The 24,672-nt window shown below is 40.9% G+C and overlaps 1 protein-coding gene across 4 annotated transcripts in view; it reads left to right on the top strand.

The window, feature by feature from the left end:
- The window catches only part of ralgps2 (Ral GEF with PH domain and SH3 binding motif 2), a 119,798-nt gene that overhangs the window by 49,985 nt on the left and 45,141 nt on the right, over positions 1-24,672 (top strand). For all 4 annotated transcript variants that reach the window (XM_017455851.3, XM_017455848.3, XM_017455850.3 and 1 more), the window contains exons 6-9: positions 10,843-10,926; positions 14,324-14,413; positions 17,023-17,115; positions 22,889-23,015. In XM_017455851.3, the coding sequence (XP_017311340.1) occupies positions 10,843-10,926; positions 14,324-14,413; positions 17,023-17,115; positions 22,889-23,015 (394 nt within the window). The remainder of the gene's footprint in view (positions 1-10,842; positions 10,927-14,323; positions 14,414-17,022; positions 17,116-22,888; positions 23,016-24,672) is intronic.

Here is a 24,672-nt window from a genome sequence, read left to right as displayed (position 1 = left end):
CACACACACACACACACAGTGGGAGAAATAAGTTTTGGACGTGTCAAGTGTTTTTAGTAAATATATTTCCAATGAGGTTATTCACATGAAATTTTCACCAGACATCAGTATTAACTCAAGAAACCCACATATATAAAGAATTCACGACATTAAAGTCCATAAATAAAGTTATGTGTAATAAAGTGTAATTACACGGCGTGGGGGTGGGGGGGCATTGAACACGCTAAAAAAAAAAAGCAGTTCTCCAAGGTAAGGTAAGGAACCAGCTGAAATCCGTAAGTAATTATACCCCCTATCTGTGCAAATTAATATCAGCTGGGTTCGTAAATTGATGGTCTATAAAAAGGCTTTTCATTACCAAGGTGTCACACAAGAAACATCTCATGATGGGTAAAAGCAAACAGCTCTCCCAAGACCTTCACAACCTTATTGTTGCGAAACATATTGTTGGAATTGGATACAGATATATTTCAAAACTTCTGAATCTTCCAGTAAGCACCATTGGGGCCGTTATCTGCAAGTGGAAGCAACATCACTCCGTCATCAACCGGCCACGCACAGGAGCTCCTCACAAGATTTCTGAGAAGAATAATCAGAAGAGTATCCCAAGAGCCAAGGACCACTCGGAAAGAGCTCCAGAAACACTTGGAGGCAGCAGGTATCGTCACAGAGAAAACAATAGGCAATGCACTCCACTGTTCGCGCTCACCCCGCAAGACTTGATTACTAAAGAAAAGGCACGTCGAAGCTCGTTTAAAGTTTTGCTACAACTCATTTGGACAAGCCTATGAAATACTGGGAGAGTGCAGTCTGGTCAGACGAGAAAAATTTTGAACTTTTTGGCTGTCATACTACACCACCATGTTTGAAGAAGTGACACTGCACATCACCCTTAAAACACTATAGCAACAGTTAAGTTTGGAGCTGGACCCATCATGATGTGGGGCTGTTTTTCATCACATGTTACTGGCAGACTTCATATAATTGAAGGAAAGAGGAATGGAGCCCTTTACTGGGAGATTCTTGAGAAGAATCTGCTGCCATCCACCAGGATGATGAAGATGAGACGTGGGTGGAGCTTCCAGCAGGACAAGAATCCAAAGCATACAGCAAAGGAAACTCTCAATTGGTTTCTGAGGGGAAAAAAATCAAGGTGGTAGAATGGCTCAGTCAATCACCTGACTTGAATTCAGTTGAACAAGATTTAAAGACTATGTTTAGGAGAATGCTATAGAAGTGTTAATTTCCCCTGTGTATGGAGACTTTTTGGACAGTCTGTATAAATACCTTTTTTTTTTCCCCCATTCCCCCTAAAACTGAGTTCTCCTGCCTCCTCCTTCCTATCAAAGCACCAGCAGGAATCTGGCTAGCAGACCCTAAACATTTAACACAAAAACAAAAACAGACTCCCTTAAAAATCCATTGGAATAAATCCTATCCCCTCACACGTTTCTTTTGTGCTCGGTCTTTCAGGGTTTCCACATTCTGTGCAGAAATGTCCTTCAGATGCAGAATGTTTTCCTTCCTAACACTATATTTTCAGAAACCCTCTCACAGGCACTGTTCACACATCTGTCTCGAACTGGAAAGCCGTTCACATTCTGGCATTTTGAAGTCGTCTCCAGTGCACAGTTTCCGCTGGAGGGGAAAAAAAAAAAAAAGCATCACGCGTGTTTATTACATCGGCCTGCTACTGCAATTGTGTTCAGGCAGAAATCTTGCGAATCTTGTCTCGTGCACCTGTACAGGCTGATTCAGAAGTTTCGATCTGCTAGTGAAACTTAGAAATGAACGAGAGATGAGACGACAAAAGATGCTACAGGAAGCAGCTGATCAAACATGACCTTTATCCATTAATGCTATGGTTCAGAGCCATTTCTAAACAGCCTCACAATGATGATGTATTTTGCAGGTAGGGCAGTGACATGGTGGACTTGGTGGTCTTTTGTTGCTATGTTGTTTGAGTGATCATATCCGACGTCGAACCCTGTTCCATATGAGCGGATCACCCAGGACACGTGGTAACTCCCAATGTGAACGAGCACCTGTACGCTAGGGCTGCAACTAACAATTATTATCATAATCAATTAGTTGGCTGTTTAATTTTTTTTTCGATTAGTCAGGGGGGCTTTCAGTACCATTTTTTTTCAATTATTTATAATAAAATCCACAGAGTGTTACAAATATAAACTTCAGACCAAAACTTTACACAACTGTTTGTCCAATTATATAAGACTGAAAAGAACCCAATACACACCAGAATATATATTATTCATGTGGACTGTAGTTTAATTCAGTGATTTTTGTGCATCCTTAAAAATAATGTTAAATACATGTATATAATTTAAACTAATATACAAGTTTATATTTTATAATAGTATTCATGCATTACTTTTTATAAAAGGTAACGTTGACATAAACAGTAACGTGAAGAAAGTCAGTGTTGGTGACTCTGGGTATCTGCTAAAACTAGCGGTGTCGCATTACATGCATATGACGTCACGCGCCATCGACTAGGAAGCGGCTTATACTTTTGCTTAGTAAAAAACCGCTAGTGTTCCATTTGAGACGATATAACCTTTCTAAAATTCATACACTAGACGGTAGAGTACATAATGCATAGTGTAAGTGTATAGTACATCATTTGGGACGCAACTTTAGTATTTACTCTCCGAAGTGTGTTTTCGGGAACAGAAGTAACGTAGCGAGTAAACGCGCCATGTGCCTCGCAGACTAATCCATAATGAGATATACTGACAACGATTTTGATCATCGATTAGTTGTTGCAGCTCTAGTGTGGACCAACTAAGATGTGGACGTTCACGAGCAACCACCGACGAAGGCACAACCAACGTGGTTCTGGAATACAAAGTCCCCTGTAGTACGTATGGAGACTTTTGGGACACCCTGTGTTGTACATATGTATTTACGTACACGCAAAGGACAGCTGTATATCAATTAGTCAATTTCTTAAAGCGTTTCACTTTTAGAACAGTTTAATATATATTGTAGAAGACGAAGGTAGATACAGACAAATACCATTCTCAACCAAAAAAAAAAATCATACTCCTGAGCAGCCAAGATACATATTCCACCCCCCCTTAAATGCATACATACACACACACACACACACACACACACACACACACACACACACACACACACACAGTCTAATGCTTTGCAGCTGCATGCTCATGTAGCTGTAACAGGGGAGCGATCACAGGCATTGTTTTGCTGCATGGTTACAGTATACAGTCACATTTGGATGCGGCTCAGCTGCGGCTCAACCCAGAGAATGTTCACACTGACCCTACACAAAAACATGCTCACTGCTGCCATACACATGGCAGTCTGCTCCTTTTGCTGCTCTTCCAGCTTTATACTGCTTGATGGACACGCGCATATACGGTAGCTGCAGTATAAATTTATGGCAACGATATGAAGATGGAGGGAGTTGAGACAGGATGTGTGGTTTTTTTTTTTGGGGGGGTTGGGGTTGGGGTTGGGGGGTTTGTCTTTGTCTCTTTCTAAAATAAAACATACAGTAACTGGATAACTGCGAAGTTCCTAGTGGCTCTCCAGGGAAATAAAGCACTGGAACATTCATTCACTGTATTCCATTTCTGGAAATGACATTTTTGTTCGTAGATTCATAATCTCGACGCGAAGGTCATTTAGAGGCGAGGCATGTACACGATACATCGTTTTGAACAGGACCTTCTTAGATTTTCCTTACATCCATGTGCGCGTGTCATTCTCAGCAACAAAATACAAGACTTCCTGTTGACTTCAACCATTCTGTTAACACCTCTTATCCATTCTCTATCAAACAAAAATACACCTGGCAGGCTTTTTTTTTTCTCCTCTCCCCCTACTTTCTACATCTAATGCTTCACTAAGGTTTTTTTATTCCCTGTACCTGTCTTTCCCATGATGGGTTTTTTTTTTTTTTTTTTTTTTTTTTTTTGGGTTAGTGGCTGGTCTGCAGTTTTCCAGGCACAGCCATAAACTGCCTGCTGGGACAGGGATCTGTCAGGGCTTTGGCTCTCACTGTGCTCCTCATCCAAAAGCACACAGTGTCTGAAAAGCCACTTTAAATCATAATCTGTCTTACTGCAAAGCAGCTAGACCGTGTTTTCCGGTAGTGCTTTATATCAGGGGTTCGCAACCTACTTAAAAAAAAAAAAAAAAAAAAAAAAAAAAAGTCTTTTTTTTTTCGTCTTCAACCGGTAGGCTAATATTAAGTGGGGAAAAAAGCTTTGTTACTTTTTTCAGTTTGTGAAATATATTAACATCAGTGTAACGTGACGTTTCCATTAGCAAGTGAAAAGTTGCGTGTGTAACTGCTTCTTGTGGACGTGGAGTGTCTGTCCCGACAGTTTTTTTTCCGTTGACGAAGATTAGTAGCCAAAATCTATATTTTACAGACCACGATGTACGACGGTATCTGATTTGTTTGTCTTTAAAATGAGTTGTACCATTTATTTATTTATTTATTTATTTATCTATCTACCTATCTATCTATTTATTTATTTTTAATAAAGTGAAAGCGTGAAAATGTTTGCTTGTTTGATGTACTTCAGGTGCCAGGCTTTGTATTAGCTTTGTTAGCCGAGTGCGCTAACTGCTAGTACTAGCTACAAAAGTTTGGGCACCCCTGGTAAAAATTTCTGTAACTGGTGAATCGTGAAGCAAGTAAAGGATGACCACATTTCCAAACGACAATATTTTAAGCAAGATTTCTTTTTTTAAAATTTTTTTTTTTTTATTTCCGTCTTTTTCCGTTTCAAAATAACAACAAATGCCTTACATGTACCAGAATGTACATGCACACAAGGTGAATCATTTTGTGCTCACTCTGAAACATTGCATGTCAAAAGACAACGTCTGTGCTGTGCAAAACTAAGCAGCGATCGTGAATGTTAAAATACACACCAGGACATTGTTCGTTAAAAAAATGGCCACAAGATGAACCATGTCTCATGGTAGAACATGTTTAGGACCATGTTGTAAATCTGTACAATTTCTAGAATGTGTAAATGCAGGCTGTATCTATTGTTCCATATTCTTGTCTCTCTGTCTTTGGCTCTCTTTCTTAAACTTTCTAATACCTACATCCCTCAAGAGTGTGTGAGGAAGGGTTGAGCTGATAAAAGCTTTGGAAGAAAGTTTTATCAGTAGTAGGAATGAAGATGTGACATGAAAAGGAGCGCATGTGTGTTTAGGGAGAGCCGCTCTTGATTTCTCTTGCTGCTGGATTCCTGTTGGTTTCATATGTTTTAGCTGAGACTAAATATTCGTGTGAACAGAACCACAGGCATTCATGTTCCTTTCCTTCTTTTTGGTGTGATGGAGCGACTCTGTTTGAGGGGGAAAAGGAAACAGAACGCTTCAGCAGGTTTTATACTTTCACATATAAATGCCACCAGGGAGAGTGTCAGAGATTTAAGAGAAAAGCGCTCAAACTGCCATCAGACCTGTATTCGTACACTTAAAACCTGTAGACCTGTACAGCTTAGAATATTTGCCTTAGCAACTGAATCACATGTGTCGGTCTAAGGGTGTTTTCACACCTAGTTCATGTGAGCCCTCCAAACGCTCTCGGAGGGGTTCGGCGTGTATATGTGAACAAACCGAGTGTTCTCAGACCCCGTAAAAGGACCCAAAAGCGAACCATACTCGGACCACCTCCGGAAGTTCGTTTGCGGGTCCGGATGTGGTTCGTGATATGTGAAAGCAACGATGTCCGGGTCCGCTTTTGCGTTTTGTTTCGACGTGTGTTTCTGGAGTCTTGTTGTACCTGCGGCCATGTTCCGTCACTGCTGAAAACAACATGAAACTTTTCACCATGTCAGGTCGTGGGGTCTCGGGACGAGAGCTGTGCACTTTGGAAAGAGGAAAAGAGGATTGCGTTAAACACCGACTATCCTCAACACATAAGAACATAAAAGTGTTTCTATTGTTTTCTCAAAAAATTAAGGAAACAGGCTATTACAGAACAGCGTTACAATGCAGGGTATAAGTTAAAAAAAAAAAAAAAAAACTACAACAGAAGAGCATGAACACCTGTGATAAAATACATCGGAGTGGAGAGTCCACTGAAATGAAGGATTGCTGTCCCTTCTATGATGATGACTTGGATGAAATTGTGGGTGCAAGCTGGGGTCTGAGTTCTTATGAAGTTGTGCTGTGAACAAGAATGGGTCTGAGATCACGTCATTGCTGAAGAGGACCTAAAGAAGAACCGGGTTCTCTTCCGAGTCCACTCGTGAACACCAAAAGGACTGCGCTCACTTTCCGCCGGTTCCCTTTCTGGTTCACTTTAAGTGAACGGGGTTCGGTTCTTTTAAAATGAACTATGTATTAAAACACACTAATAGAGGGAGTGTTGCGCTCCCTCCATAATGTTTGCCAGATGCTCTTTAACGTACTGTGTAAAAAGTCCTCATTATACGACGATCCCAGTTGGGAATGTAGTCATTCCTTTAAACCTGACATCAGTCGGTTTAGTGGAAAGTGACAGCTCGGGGTGTTCCAGTTGGAAGTTTTTACATGATAACTTCGTCTATAAATATCCTGGTTTCAGGATCTCGTGGTTTTAAAGAAGTATTAGTTTCGGTAGTAATGCAGCAATCGACTAAATCTTATATCTTGTAATTTCCTACCTCTAGGAAGAAAAAAACAAAACGAAGCAAAAACACGGGAATTAAAATTTGTGGCAAAAGTATTGAACAAAGCTTTTCAAGAAACAAACAAAAATATACAAAACACTCTGAAACTGAAAACCGTGAACTCTGGCAAAAATTTCGCATGGTTTTCTAATAAACAGCATTCTTTGCTAACAGTTTTTTCGCAGCTTCCTTTTCGCTAATCGCGGTTTTTGAACGCGCATGCCAGAGTTCTCGTTTACGTTTTGCGAGTTTACATTTGATGTTCTGGCACAAATTTGATGTGTGGGCGGGGCTTAACAGCGACGTACTCTCACTGGCTAGCGAGATTTGGATCGACAGCTCGAGTGTTCAGCTGAGGAAGAGGACGTCGCTGACGCCGCTGTTCCGTGCCGTTCCTTGGAGCTCATCTCAAAAAAGTGGTCGTAGAGACTACCCAAACCTCAACTATCAATTACAAACTAATATACTAAATAAGTCAATAATTTCCACTACTTTAGCGCCATGCAAGTCTCTACTTCCTTCTCAGGGTGCGGTCGATCCAAATCTCACTAGCCAATTTAAGTAAATCACTGTTAAGCCCCGCCCACACGAGAGGTTTGTTTACATAAGTGAAAACTTTGAAAGCGCAAACAAAAAGGAAGCCTAGAAACCGCTAACAAAGATTGCTGTTTATTTGAAGGCCATGTTAAATTATTGCCACCGAGTTCACCGGTTTTAGTTTGAGTCTCTCTTCGTCTTTCTCATTGAAAATTTGGGTTCGTTTCTTGAAAGGTTACTTTCAATACTTTTGGCACAAACAAAAGTTCCTACTTGGGAACTCAGGGCGGTCTTCAAAAACCCTAAAACCCTAAAATTATGTAATTACATTGCCTGACATCTCCATGTAAAACTAGTCTAATCTGAAGAGAGAGTGGATGTGAGGAAAAGTGTTGCTCTGAGCCAAAAAACGAAAACACCAAAGTGCATTTTAATTAGTATTTAAAAAAAAAAAAAAAACAAGGTCACTAGAGAGTTAATAGTCTGATCATATGTGACTAACCACGAAACCGTTAGACCAAAACAACACTAGTGACAGCCAGTTCAATTCTCAGGAGTGTCATGCAGAATTTTCTGCACATATATATCATTCACAGGAATCTAGTTTGGGGGAAAAATGTTTGGCTTACCCAGGAAATCCTAACACATTGATGCATAACCTCAGTGTAGAAGTCTTTTATTGTCCCGTAATTTCTCAGTGACGCATTGTGGGGCATGATGATGTAGCTGTGAGTTTTAAAGCTAGGTGTTTGAGTTGATCATGCTTGTGTGTGCGTGTTGAGTTTTGTCCTCATTGTTCTGACACACACGTTATGCCTGATTGATGGTTTGTAATTAGCTTTGGCTCAGTAGCCCCCCCTGCAGCTCTGTGTGTGGATGCGAGTGTCCTGGAAGTTCCTTTAGTTACGACCTAATTCATGTATTAGGAAAATCTTAGCTCTTCGTCAAGAATGATTTCTTTGGCCTGCTCTACGGCGCTGGGGGACACACGGCAACCCACAGACTCCGTCAGAAACATGTGAGGGGGCGTGTGTGGCCCGCTTGGTTAACATCTGTGTTTGTGTGCATGTTGCTATGCTGCAGTCTCTCTTGGCAAGGTTATGATTCATTATTTTGCTTTTGAATTTGTGTGTGTGTAGCACTGAGTATTTGGTAGTCGGTGTCATTATGAGCATGCAGCTGTGTGTGTTGTCGGAGTCTCTGCAGGAAAATGCCTTTAAGCAGATCTGTGTGCACGCATTTACTTTACTGTAACTAGGATAACCAGTTATGATAACATTTTTTCAAATTTGAAAATACAGTCACTAGTCTAGATTTTATTGTGCATGTTGTTATTGTAATTGTTATTTAAGGTATAGTTGACATAATATATAGAAGCATGCTTTACTATAGTTTTTTTTAATAAAATGTCAAAATAAGAATGTCACAACCGACACTCAGAAGGCCATCCACCAAAAGTCAGTGACTGGGTAATTAGTCGTACAGTGCTGTGAAATCTTTGATTTCTTCTGTTTTTGTGTATATCTCATACTAAGTAGTTTTAGATCTTCAAACGAAGTACAACATAAAACAAAGGAAACCTTTGTTGAAACACAAATTCCTATCACCAGTGTGAAAAACTAATTGCCCCCTTAAACTAAAAATCTGGTTGTGCCACCTTTAGCAGCAATAACTGAAACCAAACGCTTCCGAGAACTGGACATCAGTCTTTCATTTACTTCTAGGACTTACTCCTATGCTTTGGATCGTTGTCTTGCTGCATAATCCTGTTACGCTTGAGTTTCAACTCGCGGATTGAAAACCAGACATTCTCTTTTAGGATTTTCTGGTAGAGAGCAGAATTCACGTTTCCTTCAATTATTGCAACAAAGCATCCCCACACCATCACACTTCCACCCACCAGGCTTCACCATAGGTTTGATGTTCTTTTTGTGGAAATCTGTGTTTAGTTTACGCCAGATGTAACGGCACTCCTGTCTTCCAAACAGTTCCACTTTCGACTCAGCAGTTCACAGAACATTCACCCAAAAGGTTTGAGAATCATCAAGGTGTGTTTTGGCAAAATTCAGACGAGCCTTAATGTTCTTCTGGGTTAGCAGTGGTTTTCACCTCGCCACTTTTCCATGGAAGCCATTTTTGCCCAGTGTCTTTCTAATAGTGGAGTCATGAACAGTGACCTTTATTGATGTAACAGAGGCCTGTATTTCCTTTAATGTTGTCCTTGGCTCTTTTGTGTCTTCCTGGATGATTAGTTGCTGTGCTGTTGGAGGAATTTTGGAAGGTCACCCACTTCTGGGAAGGTTCACTACTGTGTCGAGTTTTTCCTTTTGGAGATAATGGATCTCACTGTGGACCTTTGGAGTCTCAGAGCCTTTGAAATAGCTTTGTAACCCTTCCCAGCCTGATGTATTTCAATCACCTTCTTAATCATTTCTGGAATTTCTTTCAATTTTGGCTTAGTGTGTTACTGCGTAAGACCTTTTAACCAACTTCATGCTGTTGAAAAAGTTCTATTTAAGTTTTGATGTGATTGAACAGGGTTTGCAGTAATCAGGCCTGGTTGTGTCTGGTCCAGCTGAACCCCATTATGAATGCAGTTTCATAGATTTGGGGAATTAGTAACTATGGGGGCAAATACATTTTCACACAGGCCCAGTTGGTTCTGGGTAGCATTTTTGCTCAATAAATAATACTATCATTTAAAAACTATACTTTGTATTATCTCGGGTTGCCTTTGTTTTGCTTTAGATTTTGTTTTAATTTCTGAAACAATTTAGTATGAGATGTACACAAAAACAAAAGAAATCAGGTTGAGGGCAAATGCTTTTTCACAGCACTGTAGAAACAACAGGCCATGAGAGAATCTCTACATGATGCTACCACCACCATGCTTCCCTGAATGACGTGTCTGTAAAATGAGGTGCCTGGATTCAAGCCGTGTTAAGCTGCAGCTCTGCCTGTGCTGTGCAGCGTGTAGTGGTGCGAGTGTTCGTGATGAACTAAACGGGAGTTTGTGATTAGCGTGATGTTGGGGCTAATACATCCTGTATTAGTTACAGTTAAGGAAACTATCAGTTTCTGTAGTTGCTGTTGAATATGTTTCATTTTTTGAAAGCTTTCTGTGCACAACATCTTTATCATGCACCTTACATTAAATCTTGTATAAAATCTAAAGCGCTAATACCAATGACTGCAAAACAGAAATGCCTGATTTTTTTATTATTTATTTATTTTTAAATCTGAAATGGACAGAACCTCTTGAGACGACAGGTGCTGAAACACTAGTTTGCGCAGCTTTTATAGTCTTTGCACTCTTTTAGCACATTTTGTTCCAGTTCTGTGTAAGCTCAGTACTTTTATTTCTGTATCTCTTAGACTGCGCTCATGGTCTTGTTTGTGTGTCTCCTGTGTATTTTAGCTCTTTGGCTAACTGTGCACATTTAAAATAGGCTTGTTTAATATGAAAGCCATCTCTTGCTTGTTTGGCACTGGGTCATTCCCCCACCCCATGCTCTTTTAATTAAAACTTTTTTTTGAAGGCAAATGTTTTTCTAAACACTCAGGGAGCACACTAATAGCCCTGGGTGAAGTTCAGATCAATTAACTGTTTGTGTCTGTTTCTTGTTTATCATAGGAACTCTCGAGTTGTGGTTGGAACAAAAAAGAGAAGCACAGTTCAGCTCCTAATGCCGTGGCTTTCACACGAAGATTCAATCAGGTAACACACACACACACACACACACACACACACACACACACACACACACACAATCTGTTTTCTCCAACCTTCCTCTTCTGTAACTCAAAGCCAGACAGACAGAGTTGGGAGGAGCCTGATTTATCTCCTTGGCCAGCATGTGATTGGAAAATGACATCATTTGCCTTTTCTTTTTTTTCCCTCTTTTGTGTACCATGTTCAGGGAACCTAGCACTTTTTTCCATGCTAACACCCTGCATCTGGTGTATGAACAGCCTGGTACTGTACGTCATAATCACTTCTGGTGAATGGAAGGGATCAGGACCAAGGAGATTGCACTCCTTATGTACAGTACGGTGCTGTGAAAAAAGTATTAATCTTTCACAATTAAAGTTTCAAATGCTTAGAGACTCCAGAGAACCACAATAAGCGCCATTATCTCCAAATGGAAAAATTCAGCACAGTAGTGAACCTTCCCAGAGGTGGACGACCTTCCAAAATTCCTCCAAGAGCACAGCAACAACTCATCCAGGAAGACACAAAAGAGCCAAGGATAACATTAAAGGAACTACAGGCCTCTCTTGCATCAATGAAGGTCATGGCGAAGCCTGGTGGGTGGAAGTGTGATGGTGTGGGGATGCTTTGTTGCAATAATTGAAGGAAACGTGAATTCTGTTCTTTACTAGAAAATCCTTAAGGAGAATGTCTGGTTTTCAGTCCCTGAGTTGAAACTCAAGCGTAACAGGATTATGCAGCAAGACAACGATCCAAGTCATAGGATTAAGTCCTAGTCAGAGAAAGGCTGCTCTCCAGTTATCGGAAGGGTTTGGTTGCAGTTATTGCTGCTAAAGGTGGCACAATCGGATTTTTAGTTTAAGGGGCAATTAGTTTTTCACATTGTTGATAGGTGTTGGATAACTTTTTTGCTTCAATAAAAAAAAATAAAAAAAACTGTGCTGTGTATTTAATCAGGTTGAACTTGTTGTATGTTGTATTTCGTTGGAAGATCTAAAGCTATTTAGTATGAGAGATACTGTTTACAAAAACAGAAGAAATCACAGCACTGTAGTTTGATTAAACGTTTGGCTTCTCCTAAAGCTAGAGAGTGGGAATCTATTCAGTGCCTCTGCAGTGGAATCAAGAAAAAATGAAAGTTGTATTTGCAAGTGTGTTAGTATTTTTTATTAGTTACTGGCTCAGCATATAGAGCTCGCTAAACTTGAGTGATCCTGTGTGCATACTGTTTTTAATAAGAAAGATCTACGTGTCCATAAATACACCCATAAAGTGAGTTTATTATACCTTGTTTAACATTGCCTGCAATTTTCCCTCAGTGGTCCCATGGCTCTGTACAGACGCACTCAAACACAAAACATAGCCATACTGAAACACACTCACATTAGCCCCCCCCCCCCCCCCCCCCCCCCCTCTAGTTCTTCCCTCAAATCGCTCTTATTCTCCTTCATGTTTCTCTGTGACGAATATGAAATGGGTCGCATCGATCATTAGCAGTGCGCTGTGAAAGCCAGAGTACATAAACTGTAAGCGTAGGTGTACATTCCTTGAACAATACTGAGAAGAAAAGTCTGAGATGGAAGAAAAAAGTCTTTAATGTGCTTTTATGTATTATAATGGAGTGAAATTCTTTTCTGCACATTTCTCAGCATGTTAGGAAGTTGGGGTCAGAGCGCAGGGTCAGGCGTGATACGGGGCCGTGGCAGCTTGGTGTTGCTGAGGCTTGAACTCACGACCTTCTAACGAGAGTCTTAACCGCTGAGTCACCACTGTAGAGAGAGAAGAGAGAGAATCCATTCATTTTCTTCCTTAAGCCCTTACAAATGATTAGGGCTGATTTGTACTTGGTGCATGTAGAGGCAGCAACAACAGCAACATTGTTCACATGCTGCTTGTGTATCTAAAGTACAATCCATCCATCCATCCATCCATTTTCCATACCGCTTATCCTACACAGCATCCCTGGAGACTATCCGAGGGAACTCTGGGCACAAGGTGGGGGACACCCTGGACAGGGTGCTAACCCATCCCAGGCCACATTCACAGACTACGGACAATTTAGAAATGGGAGGAAACCTGAGTACACGGAGGAAACCCCGAAGCACATGGTGGAGGCGGGATTCAAATCCTACATTCTAGAGGATTAAAAGCAACATCCACTAGATGGCATTCTGGAGCCAAAACGTCACTGTCCATCTCGATTCCGTATTTATAATACGACGTTGGGACAAATTGGTTTTCTTTTCCTACTGTTACACCTAGCTAGCTAATGCTACGCTGCATTTGACTAAAAGTTGTAGTTTATGATTTCCAGCTTCTGACTAGCGGGGGAAAATAACGCAACAAAGACAACTCGCGACAGTCTCCTCAACTCTGCGTTCAGCAAATGACGTCAAATCAATCATGGACAGTAAACAGAAACATTGCTCATGTTTTAATGAGTTTTACTGTATATGCAAGTATTTACTTCATATCAGTCAATACATAGACATTCTCTATTGTTAAATCTATAACGCTGACTATACAACTTGCTGCTTTGAGGAGGAAAAATACGCATCACTCATCACAGTTAGCTGGCTAGCTTGTTGCTAACTATAGACAAACATGGATGCATTTATGGTCTTTTTTTGTTTTTGTTTTTTTCTCCCCACTTTGTATCTTGAAAGCATGGAGGCCAAAATGCGTTGAGCTGCAGTTGTAGATGGATTAATATTAGGTGTAACGTTATATGGGTATGGACCGGTTGGTCTGGACACGCTTTTATACCCAGCCGGTTGCTTCTACATCCAGATTTTTCTACAAATTGCGGTTAAATATCAATTCAACCATTACAGGTATTGTCGTATATCAGTCCCTCCAGGATTTCACAATCGCGGAAATGAACGCAAAACCAAGCAAACGGCGCAACATTCGGAGGATCTTGCAATTCTGCAAAACGGCCGCAGATTTCCTGCAGTTTCGGGCCGAGACGCGTCGTGTGAAGTCATCACGACGCGCATTAGACAAAAGCCGTCTTCGATTCACGTGTGTCGAACGTGAGTACAGATAAAAGCTCTCATTTACCAACAAACATCACTGCGAAAGACCGTGCAAAACAATTCCATGCGATTCGAGTAGTTTAGCGCAAAAAGCGCAAATTGTGAAAAAAGTCGCCACGACAATCACAGAAAACTATGTGAAATCCTGTACGGACCGATGTATGCTGTTAATATGGAACTCTTCTTGTTAATATCGTTTCTTGTTAACTATATTGACAGCTGGCAGATATTTATATTTATATTTATATATATATATATATATATATATATATATATATATATATATATATATATATATATATATATATATATATATATATATAATGTGTGTTTGTGTGTGTGTGTGTGTGTGTGTGTGTGTGTAGGTGAGTTTCTGGGTGGTGCGGGAGATTCTTCATGCCCAAACTTTGAAGATCAGAGCCGAGGTTTTAAGTCTCTACATCAGGACAGCGAAGGTAACATTCCCTTCATCTGAAGCTTATTTAAACACTCTCAACAAGCAGTTACGTTTCTCCACTGCTCAGGTGGTGACGCACTTTAGCCAGATCAGTCATGCTGTCATCAGTCAACGCCGATACATCCACCTTTCCACCTCTCCCGACACCTTATGTTATCACATTCGTGTTGTGTTCCTTCTTGCCGAAGTTGGCAGACTTAAAGTAAATTAAACATGCAGCACACAAGAATTATTTAGGCGTGTCAACAGGGGTGGGCAATTCCCACCCGGGCCACTCGGGTTAACTTCTGTAACTCATCACTATTTCATTCCTGCTTGCTCAGTTGACAAATAAGCCTACACTACTCCGGTGTTTTCGACCCTTGAAGACGGACACTTTTGGAAGTTTCCTCCGTTTTAGTTTGAAAACTCCTGGCCTGTGTTTCAGTGTAAACAGTCCAAAACGAAGACTTTTGAAAATGAAGGCGTGGCTTCGGCCAAATCCACCCCCTGATTGGGTCTGGATCATTGCGTATCCTTCCCTGATTCATCAAGCCCCTACCATATGACTGTTATGCTACCTTGACCGTATACACAACAACTCAGAGACTGAACCGCAAGCTTTGCTGGCTTTGTCGTCATTCTTAGCAGCCGCTGTGCAGTTAAATTCTGTATTTTATAAAACTGCAGCCGCCTACATGCGCAAGAGACGAGCTATGATTGATTAGAGTGATCGCCAACAAATCTCATTTCAAGCGGCGTAAACCCTACATGGAACGGCGGTTTGGACTTGCAACCAACTTCCTGTTTACACTTGTATGCACATGCCCAGTATGCATGAACGGTCATGCGACACGCATTTTCGGTCGTGTAGCGTGGACGGAGATCGTTTCTGAAACGCAGCGGGAACGCCAGTGTTGACGAGGATCGTTTTCATTTTAAAATGAAAACGCACTAGTGTAAACAGGGCCTTAGTTGCGCTGTCTGTTTTATCTCAGTACCAGTCTTATTCTGGAGAGGCGGGAATTGTTTGTCCAGCAGGGAGCTCAGACCCCTCTCCTTTCCCATCGCCCTGCTCACCAGCAGCTAAACACAGAGTCACGATACTCTACACTCGGAAACCCAACAGTGTCCTGACTAATCTCGTAACAGACTCGCAGCAACAAAATGATTCATTTCTTTATACTGATTGAAAATAACACCGGTGGAATTGGTTCATAATGCGCTCTAATTGGTTTGTAATCAGGGGTTGATGATTGACGGAAAACGGCCCAGTTGCAGACCCAGAAAAGAACCGAGCACGATAAACAAAATGGAAAAACTGGCCGTAGTTCAACAACTCCACTTTTCCAAACACAAATCACTGCGGCTTCTGTAGCACATGCTCTGTTGCGGTTTATCCAGTCGCACACGTTCATGTAAATTATTTACAAGGACCAGATACTCACTTCAGCTCGAGAGACATTCAGACAGAAAGGGCTGAATGTTAGACTTTTGTGGGGTTTTAAACATTTTTTTACTAAACCTTTCTGGTCTGGTTAGTGCAGCAGATGACGGAAATAAAAGTCGATGAAAACGGACTGTTTAAAGATGAATAGACGAAGAAGTATGTGTTTATTCTCCGCACTTCAGGTTTCAGGTTCAGAACTGATGTTTCTCATCTGTTCTGGTATTAGTCATTAATCACCAGCCAAAAGTGCTAATGTGAAGCGCCTCTATGAAACGAACCATATCCACTTTCGAATTAAAACGTTCACTTCCAAGGACAAATAAAATAAACCAATTCAGTGTTTAATATGAACCAGAGTGCTGGTCCGTTCTCTTACACCTCAAGTGAAACAAAAAAGATGAAGTCCAAGACAAAATGCAGCAAATCTCAGTCTGCTCCAGCAGTCACTAACATTAACTTCTTATATTATTAATACTAATGGTTTTTTTGTTTTTATTTTTTTCATTTTTAAATGTGCTATTTTGTAAATGAAGCACAGCTGTAAAATTTGTTTGTGAAGGTATTTTCTAAATAAAACCTAATTCATCTCATTATTATCCATGAACTAATCATTAAGTGTGTAAAGCATTAGTCACTAACGCATTAAAAGTTATTTAGTCTTGTCAGTTGCTTATCCAGACCTTCGTCCGGAAGGACTAACTGGCTCGTCACAACTTTTATTAATAGTTGTAATAAAATGATGAACAGTGGATTAGTTCAACCAAACAGATTTCATGTTAAAACCATAACGAACTTTCCTTTACTTTCACACTGTCCGTTGTTACCCAGATGAGGACGGGTTCCCTTCTGAGTCTGGTTCCTCTCAAGCTTTCTTCCTCTTATCATCTTAGGGAGTTTTTCTTCACCACTGGCTCGCTCAATAGGGATAAATTCACACATTTAAAATCTGTATCCTCTGTTTATATCTTTCTGTAAAGCTACTTTGAGACAATGTCCATTGTTAAAAGCGCCATACAATTAAAACTGAATTGATTTGAATAATAGAGAATAGAGTTCATGTATTTTATTGCTGATTTTATGCATCTGACAGAAGATCTCTTCAGACTCTGAAACACTTTTATGCGAGTACGACGATAATATTTTCCTTCCATTTCTGTGTGTTTTGTCTGATTATACAGAAGCTGTGCGACATGAATAACCTCCATGCAGTGATGGCAGTGGTGTCAGGTTTACAGAGCGCTCCTATTTTCAGACTCGCCAAAACGTGGGCTGTAAGTACCTGCTTCATTACACTCTTGTAGCACGTGCACTACATCCGATGGTATCGTTGGGCAGAACCAAAATTTTGTAGCACAACAAATGGCACAGTTTATAAAGCGTGTTTCGAATGTTTTTTTTAAATAATTTTTTATTTTTATTTATTTATTTTTTTTAAAATGAACCATCATTAGACTTATTAGTTATTAGTCGCACGTCCTCTTAAGATGTTTAAGATAAGATTTCCTGTACTGTAAGAATGACTGAAGGTGCAGTTGTCAACTTTTAATTATTTTTTTGAAGTCAAGGTATTCCCTTTAGTACTTCCGAATAGCAGAGATTCTGACTGTTTATGGCTGCTAAAAGTTTTTTTTTATTAAAAAAAAAAACAACAAAACATTTTATTTACAACAGTGCAGTTGACTTCTCAGTTCTGATTGGTCAGAATATGTACTTTTGCAATCCGTTGTCTATTGTAATAACGTTTTTTTATTTTCCCCCAGTATGTCCGTCAGTATATACTAAAAACGCTTCTGCATACTACAGTGCAGTTGGCTTCTCGAATCGGATTGGTCAGAAGGGCGTGCATTATTTCAGCATTAATTCCAGCTGTAACAATAGATTAATGTTAATACGCTCCTTCTAATACGTTATCGTTTCTATAGTAACGGCTCATACGCATAAATGTAATCATTGGTGTGGTGACATTTTTTGTTGTTGTTGTTAGACATTTTAATGAATATTTAATGAAGGGAGCTTTGAGTGTCGGTGTTTTTGTAACAGTCGCGGTGCTTTGTAAAGTGTCCCAGCACAGGACAATCTTCGGGAGAGATGAGTTTTTGCTCTCTGATTGACGAGCTGCGTTGAGAGAGGGAGGGGAGGAAGTGCGTGAGGGAACGGTTGTTTATCACAGCTGTAGCGCAAGTGAGAACAGGAACTATCTCATGTTTTTGGACGTTCCACAACGTTAAATCTAACTATAACCCGATGTGTCTTTTGTTGATTGGTTAAACAGTGTAATCACTGGCAAATAACTGTGGTATAAGCAGAATAACACATACCAGACCGAAAAAAATCCAGCAAACTGTAAGACCGCTCTGCATTGCGCCGCTTCACACCACACTGCCGTCGATTGTTTTCATAGATTCGTTTTTATTTTTATTTTTTATTTTATTTTGGTCTGTCTTGTTATTTATGACATAACTAGGATCTGTCTTGTTGATCAGGTTTATAGAAACTTCTGGCTGTTCCACTGCAATAGTGCACTAACATGGACACCTGTTCCTTTTTCACTATATCACTGCATAGACTCTATCTCTCTTCTTCTCTTCTCTTCTCTCTTCTCTCTTCTCCTCTCTCCTCTTCTCTTCTCTTCTCTCCTTCTCTTCTCTTCTCTCCTTCTCTCTTCTCTTCTCCTCTCTCCTCTTCTCCTCTCTCCTCTTCTCTTCTCTCCTCTCCTTCTCTTCTCTTCTCTCCTTCTCTCTTCTCTTCTCCTCTCTCCTCTTCTCCTCTCTTCTCTCCTCTTCTCTTCCGTTCTCTTCTCCTCTCTTCTCTCCTTCTCTACTTTTCTTCTCCTCTCCTTTCCAGACATCTTACCCTCATATTTACCCCCACAATCCTCTCTCTGAGATCTCCTCTCAGACACCCAACCCCTTCTAAAACCCTAAACAGCATTCCTGCAGCCTTACCTCACTCCAATCCTCTGGCAAGAGAAGATCAGTGTTTTCTTCACATTTTCACCTCTCTCTCCATTTCCACTGCAGCTGTGCCGTGTATTTTTTTTTATTTTATTTTTTTTCCCCCCGGTTACTCCGATAAGCCTGTCCTCCAGTAATCCCGTACGATTTTAAAAGCATACTTTCAAGTACTCGTATCGTCTAAAACGCCTTTTTGTCTTCAACTTTCAAACTATGTGAAGTTAACAAGTATTCGACAGATTTATAATTTTGATTTATTATAATTTGAATTTTCACAACCCTTCATGGGGAAAATATATATATATATATATATATATATATATATATATATATATATATATAATATAAAAAATACATAATATACGCACACACGTGTGTGTGTGTGTGTGTGTGTGTGTGTGTGTGTGTGTGTGTGTGTGTGTGTGTGTTATTTTAGGGATAGGCTCCAGGCTTCCTGCGAACCTGTGTAGGATAAGCGGTACAGAATATGCATGGATCTCCATTTGAAATAATTGCATTCCCTTCCTACTTTGATGTGTTGTATGTTCATTATATTCACTTTTGGCTTACAATCACCTAATAGCAAGAAGTAACCAAGTTTTGGATAGCGGTCTAAGGGCTTATGCCATTAACATACTCAAAAGCCCTCAGACCGCTATCTCCCATACTCTTCCTGGCTGCTTTTAAAACTTCTTTTCTTTTCACCCTGGCTGCACTTGATGCTTTTGTTCCTTGCTTATGCGTATTTTTATATCCATCGCCAGTTATTTCTTTCATTTGTGTTGCTCTAACCCATGGTGATGGATGACAAAGGGATTTTACACATGTTGAACCTCATATTTGGTCAACAACCACGTTCCTTCAGCCTGGAGAGAATGTCATTAAAAAACATCTACGGTTAATTGGTCATGAGAGTGATTGATTTTTGTAAGACTGAACAGTAAACGGTTTCTCCAATCCCTTGAACGGAAAGTTTGAGTCAGTGCGCATGATGTTGATTTTATCCAATCAGTTTGCCCATTCTCTTGAAGTGTGCCAATAATTCTGGAGTTGAATGTAGCCTAAAGCCTTCACCATGCTAGCAGCGCCAGCTTGGCTACAGCACAGTTTAAACAGTGATGTGAAAACGGCAGACTGTCTTTCTGAATCGCACAACGCTTTGCCTGTGAGGAGCTAACCTTAACCTTCACGCCTGTACACTCTCTCTCTCTCTCTCTCTCTCTCTCTCTCTCTCTCTGTCTCGGTGTGTATGTCTCTGTCTCTCTCTGTATTGTCCGTGCCTGAGATGGCATAGTTATGCGGCTGACGTTTTATCCCCCCACTGTGCATTCAGCGTGAGCCGTACAAACACCATCTGTGTTGCGCATGATCTTAATCCACCCAACTGTCACTGCTTCTCCGGAGTGCATTCTCACCGGTTTACCAAATGCCCACTATATCACAAGACAAGCTGTATGATTGTTCTGCAGGGTGTAGTAAGTTGTAGCTGTGTTATGCTGCTGTATGCGTGAACACACACCTACACGTACACTGACAGGATGAAAAGTGTGTTATGTTATAGATCAGATGAGTTAGCAATGGCACTGCAGCCCTGATAGTAAGAGAGCTTCTGTTTTCTGTTAATTTACTTGAGTACTAATTTGTGTTCAGAAGCTTCTACACTGTCGTGTGTGTGTGTGTGTGTGTGTGTGTGTGTGTGTGTGTGTGTGAGAGAGAGAGAGAGAGAGAGAGAGAGGGAGATTGTGTTACGGCTCCTCTATGTTCCAGCTCATTTGCGGTTATGACCGATCTGACACTGACAGACTGAGTATAAATGCCTGTTTACTTCCACTCATTACACTCAATTTGTGAAACATTTGAGTATTTGTGTCCAATGAGACACATAACTGAAATTGATCATTTGCTTTTTATGATTTTCAGATGTACTCTTACAGTCCACTGTATATCATAGTAAAATTCCCCCGCCAGAATGTGTGTAAGTATACACTAAAGCGCTTTGGCATACTACAGTCCAGTCCAATGCTCGAATCTGATTGGTCAGAAGGTGTGCGCATAGTACGGCTCGGACAGTAGCTGTGGTTGTAACATGAACAATAGGTTTATGTTAAGGTGCTCATTCTAATACATTATTGTTTCTATAGTAACAGCTCATGGGGTCACAATGGCTTAGTAGTTAGCACGTTTTTCTCGTGCCTCCAAGCTCCAGCTCCACCCTGCATTCACGGAGTTTGCATGTTCTCCCCGTGCCTCTGGGATTTTCTCCGGGTACTCCAGTTTCCTCCCCCAGTCCAAAGACATGCACTGTAGGCATTTCCAAGTTGTCCGTAGTGTGTGAATGGGTGTGTGGTGTGTGCGCAATTGTGGCACCCCATCCAGGGTGTCCCCCGCCTTGTGTCCCGAGTCCCCTGGGATAGGCTCCAGGCTCCCCGTGACTCTGTGTAGGAGGTTTTTTCAGGAGACAGTTATTTAAACGTTTTTCTCAGGAGTCTCACGTGTCAGTGCCTAGTAACAGTTAAGGGCTTAAGGGACCACATAATCATCACAGTATAACACCCAGTCAGTGAAACTTCAGGGTTATCAATCTGTCCAGTTAGGAAGCGTAAGTGATTGTTAATCAGTTTCCCCTGATTTGGTGCCAATGAAAGTGACAACAGATGCACTGGAGAGACAACATCAAGACAACCCACAAAAAGGGAATGGTTTTGCAGGTGGTGGCCACAGACGATTGCTCTCTCCTTATCCTTCCTGACAGATTTGTCTCTAGGTTTGTGTTTTGTTAGGCTCATTGTCACTACTTGTAGCATGAGGCAGTACCTGCAACCTACTCAGTTTGCACAGGTAGTCCAGCTCCTCCAGGATGGTACATCCGTACGTGTCATTGCATGGAGGTTTGGTGTGTCTCCCAGCACAGTTTCAAGAGCATGGAGGAGATACCGGGAGACAGGCCGTTACACAAGGAGAGCTGGACAGGGCTGTAGAAGGGCAACAACCCAGCAGCATGACCGGTATCTGCTCCTTTGTGCAAGGCCAGAGCCTACAGAATGACCTCCAGCAGGCTACTGGTGTGCATGTTTCTGGCCAAACTGTCAGAAGCTGACTCCCATGAGGGCCCGAGGCACTCTAGTGGGACATGTGCTCACAGCCCAGCACCGTGCAGCTCGATTGGCATTTGCCAGAGAACACCAGAATTGGCACGTCCAGGATTAGATACCGGGATGAAATGTTCAGAGCCATTGTCGGACCTTACACTGGTGCAGTGTGCCCTGGGTTCCTCCTGGTGCATGATAATGCCCGGTGTCATGTGGCCAGAGTGTGTAGGCAGTTTCTGGATGACTGAGACATTGATGCCATTGACTGGCCCTCACGTTCCCCAGACCTGAATCCAACTGAGAACCTCTGGGACGTTATGTATCAGAGCATCCGAAGCCGCCAAGTAGACTGTCCAGGAGCTCTCTGATGCCCTGATCCCGGTCTGTGAGGAGATCCCCCAGGACACCATCTGTTAACTCATCAAGATGCATGCCCAGAAGTTGTTGAGAGTGCGTACAGGCATGTGGGGACCATACACACTACTGGCATACATTATGAGTGTCCGTGATGAAATTCATGCAATTTGATCAGCCTGTAATTGAAATTTTTTACTTAGCTTTTTGGTGTGATTTTGAATCCCTCAGTGTTGATGATTTCGGCTTCTATTGAGCACTGCCACATCATTCTGTTCTCAACGAATTACACTACTGAATATTTCGTTCATTGAGATCCAATGTGTGATTTAAGTGTTCCCTTGATTTTTTTAGCTGTGTGTGTGTGTATATATATATATATGTGTGTGTGTCTATATGTGTGTGCATGCCCTTGTGATAGCGATATTACCGGTGTTGTCGCGCATCGAATAACTGGTGGGAAAATTTCCTCACCGTCACATCCCTACCACAGAGGCATGAACGACACACAGACATGTTGCTTAATCTGAGTGGGAAGCCGCTTTGTAAATCTGAATACGTGTAGCTTTCACCACATGAATATTGATGTAACGTTTGGAATCGAGTATTTCCTGTAAGTTTGAATCCCTCTGTCCGTCTCTTTGCAGGTGTTGAGTCGTAAGGACAAGGCTACGTTCGAGAAACTGGAGTATCTGATGGCTAAAGAAGACAATTACAAGAGACTGAGAGACTACATCAGCAGCCAGAGTATGACCTCTTGCATACCGTATCTAGGTACGTCTGTCTCTTCCTCAATCCTGTCTTCTTTCTCAGTGTCTCACTTTTCTCCATCGCACTCCTGCAGTCTAACTTCTTTATGGAGACACTTTTTACAATTCGATATCATCGATATGGTTCTGGATCTTTCACATGCATCCTGTCCACAAAACCGCTAGGTTTATGCAGTACATTATGATCAAAACTCAGTCTTGGGTCAGTGTTAATAGTGGTCCAGATCATGTGTGTATACATGCTTGCATTAAAATATGTTAAATGTACAGTCCCCTCTGAAACTATTGGAATGCAGAGACCTATTCATTTGTTTTTGCTATAGACTGAAGACTTTTGGGGTTGAGATCAAAAGATTAGAATTAGAATTTCAGCTTTTATTTCCTGGTATTTATATGTAGATGTGTTAAACGACGTAAAACATAGCCCATTTTGTATCAGACCACCCGATTTGTAGCCGCGCAAAAATATTGGATCATGTGACTGACAGGTGTTTCTTTTTACCCAGGTGTGTCCTGTTAGATTTATTGTCAAGCAATAAATAGCTCTGAACATCTACTCTTGGTTTTAGCCTTCAGTTTCACCTGTGAAGGCGAAATTTGTTGTTAAAAAGGATAAACCAACACGAAGATCAGAGAGCTGTCTGTGGGAGAAAAGCAAGCCGTTTTGAAGCTGAGAAAAGAGGGAAAATCTATCAGATGCATTGCAGAAGCATCGGGCATAACCATTACAACTATATGGAATGTCCTGAAAAAGAAAGAAACCACAACATTAAGTGTTAATGCAGCCAAATATTAAGTGTTATTTACTTCACGACGTATCTGTTCCTATACTTGTTCTCGCCTAAAAATTGGGTGGTCTGGTACAAAAGGCTCTCGGTTTTGTGTTGTTTAACACAGATGGATGTAAATACCAGGAACTAAAAGCTGAAATCCTAAACTCTCATCACATATCAATCTTTTGATCTCAAGCCCAAATGTCTTTGGTGTATAACACAAACAAATGAATTAGCCCTGCTGTTCCAATAGTTTTGGAGGGGACTGTATATTTTTATTAGTCAAAATTCATATTGAAGGCATCTATAATTAAATTTTCTTAGTCATAAATTGCCATGGACAGGCACTGAATTCTTACATTTGAGACACACATTTATGACATTTGAACACATCTAGATGTAAATACTAGGAAATAAAAGATGAAATCCTAAACCTTGCCATTCCAATAGTTTTGGAGGGGACTGTATATAACTAAGTGCTAACTTAAACTCCAGTAAGGCCTATCATAATCAATTATTAGAAATAATCTTGTATGTGAATGTTAATAGAAAGCATAAATTTAGCTGAACTTGTCAAAGAATGAGCAAAAAAAAGTATTTTACTGTGTAACCCTGTAAACTGTACTCTACAAAGTTTAATATTAAGCCTGAACATCTCTCTGGACTGTACAGCTTGTGTTATTCGAGTTTTATGACGAGTTTAATAACGGCAACGTGCAAACAAGGGCAAAGTCGTTTGTTTAAATTGGTCAGTTCCTGAGAGACTGTGTTTATATTGGCAGCAGTTGGTTCTGAATTACTTTGCTGAAAGGATTTAGTAGAATGCCCTTCGTTGTAGGCCGTACAGGTCTTTTAAACAGTCTTGGGTTTTCTAGCCTTGATGTGGGT

This window comes from Ictalurus punctatus, chromosome 25, assembly GCF_001660625.3.
Source record: "Ictalurus punctatus breed USDA103 chromosome 25, Coco_2.0, whole genome shotgun sequence".
Classification (NCBI taxonomy): Eukaryota; Metazoa; Chordata; class Actinopteri; order Siluriformes; family Ictaluridae; genus Ictalurus; species Ictalurus punctatus.
This window is presented reverse-complemented; position numbering and strand designations above follow the sequence as displayed.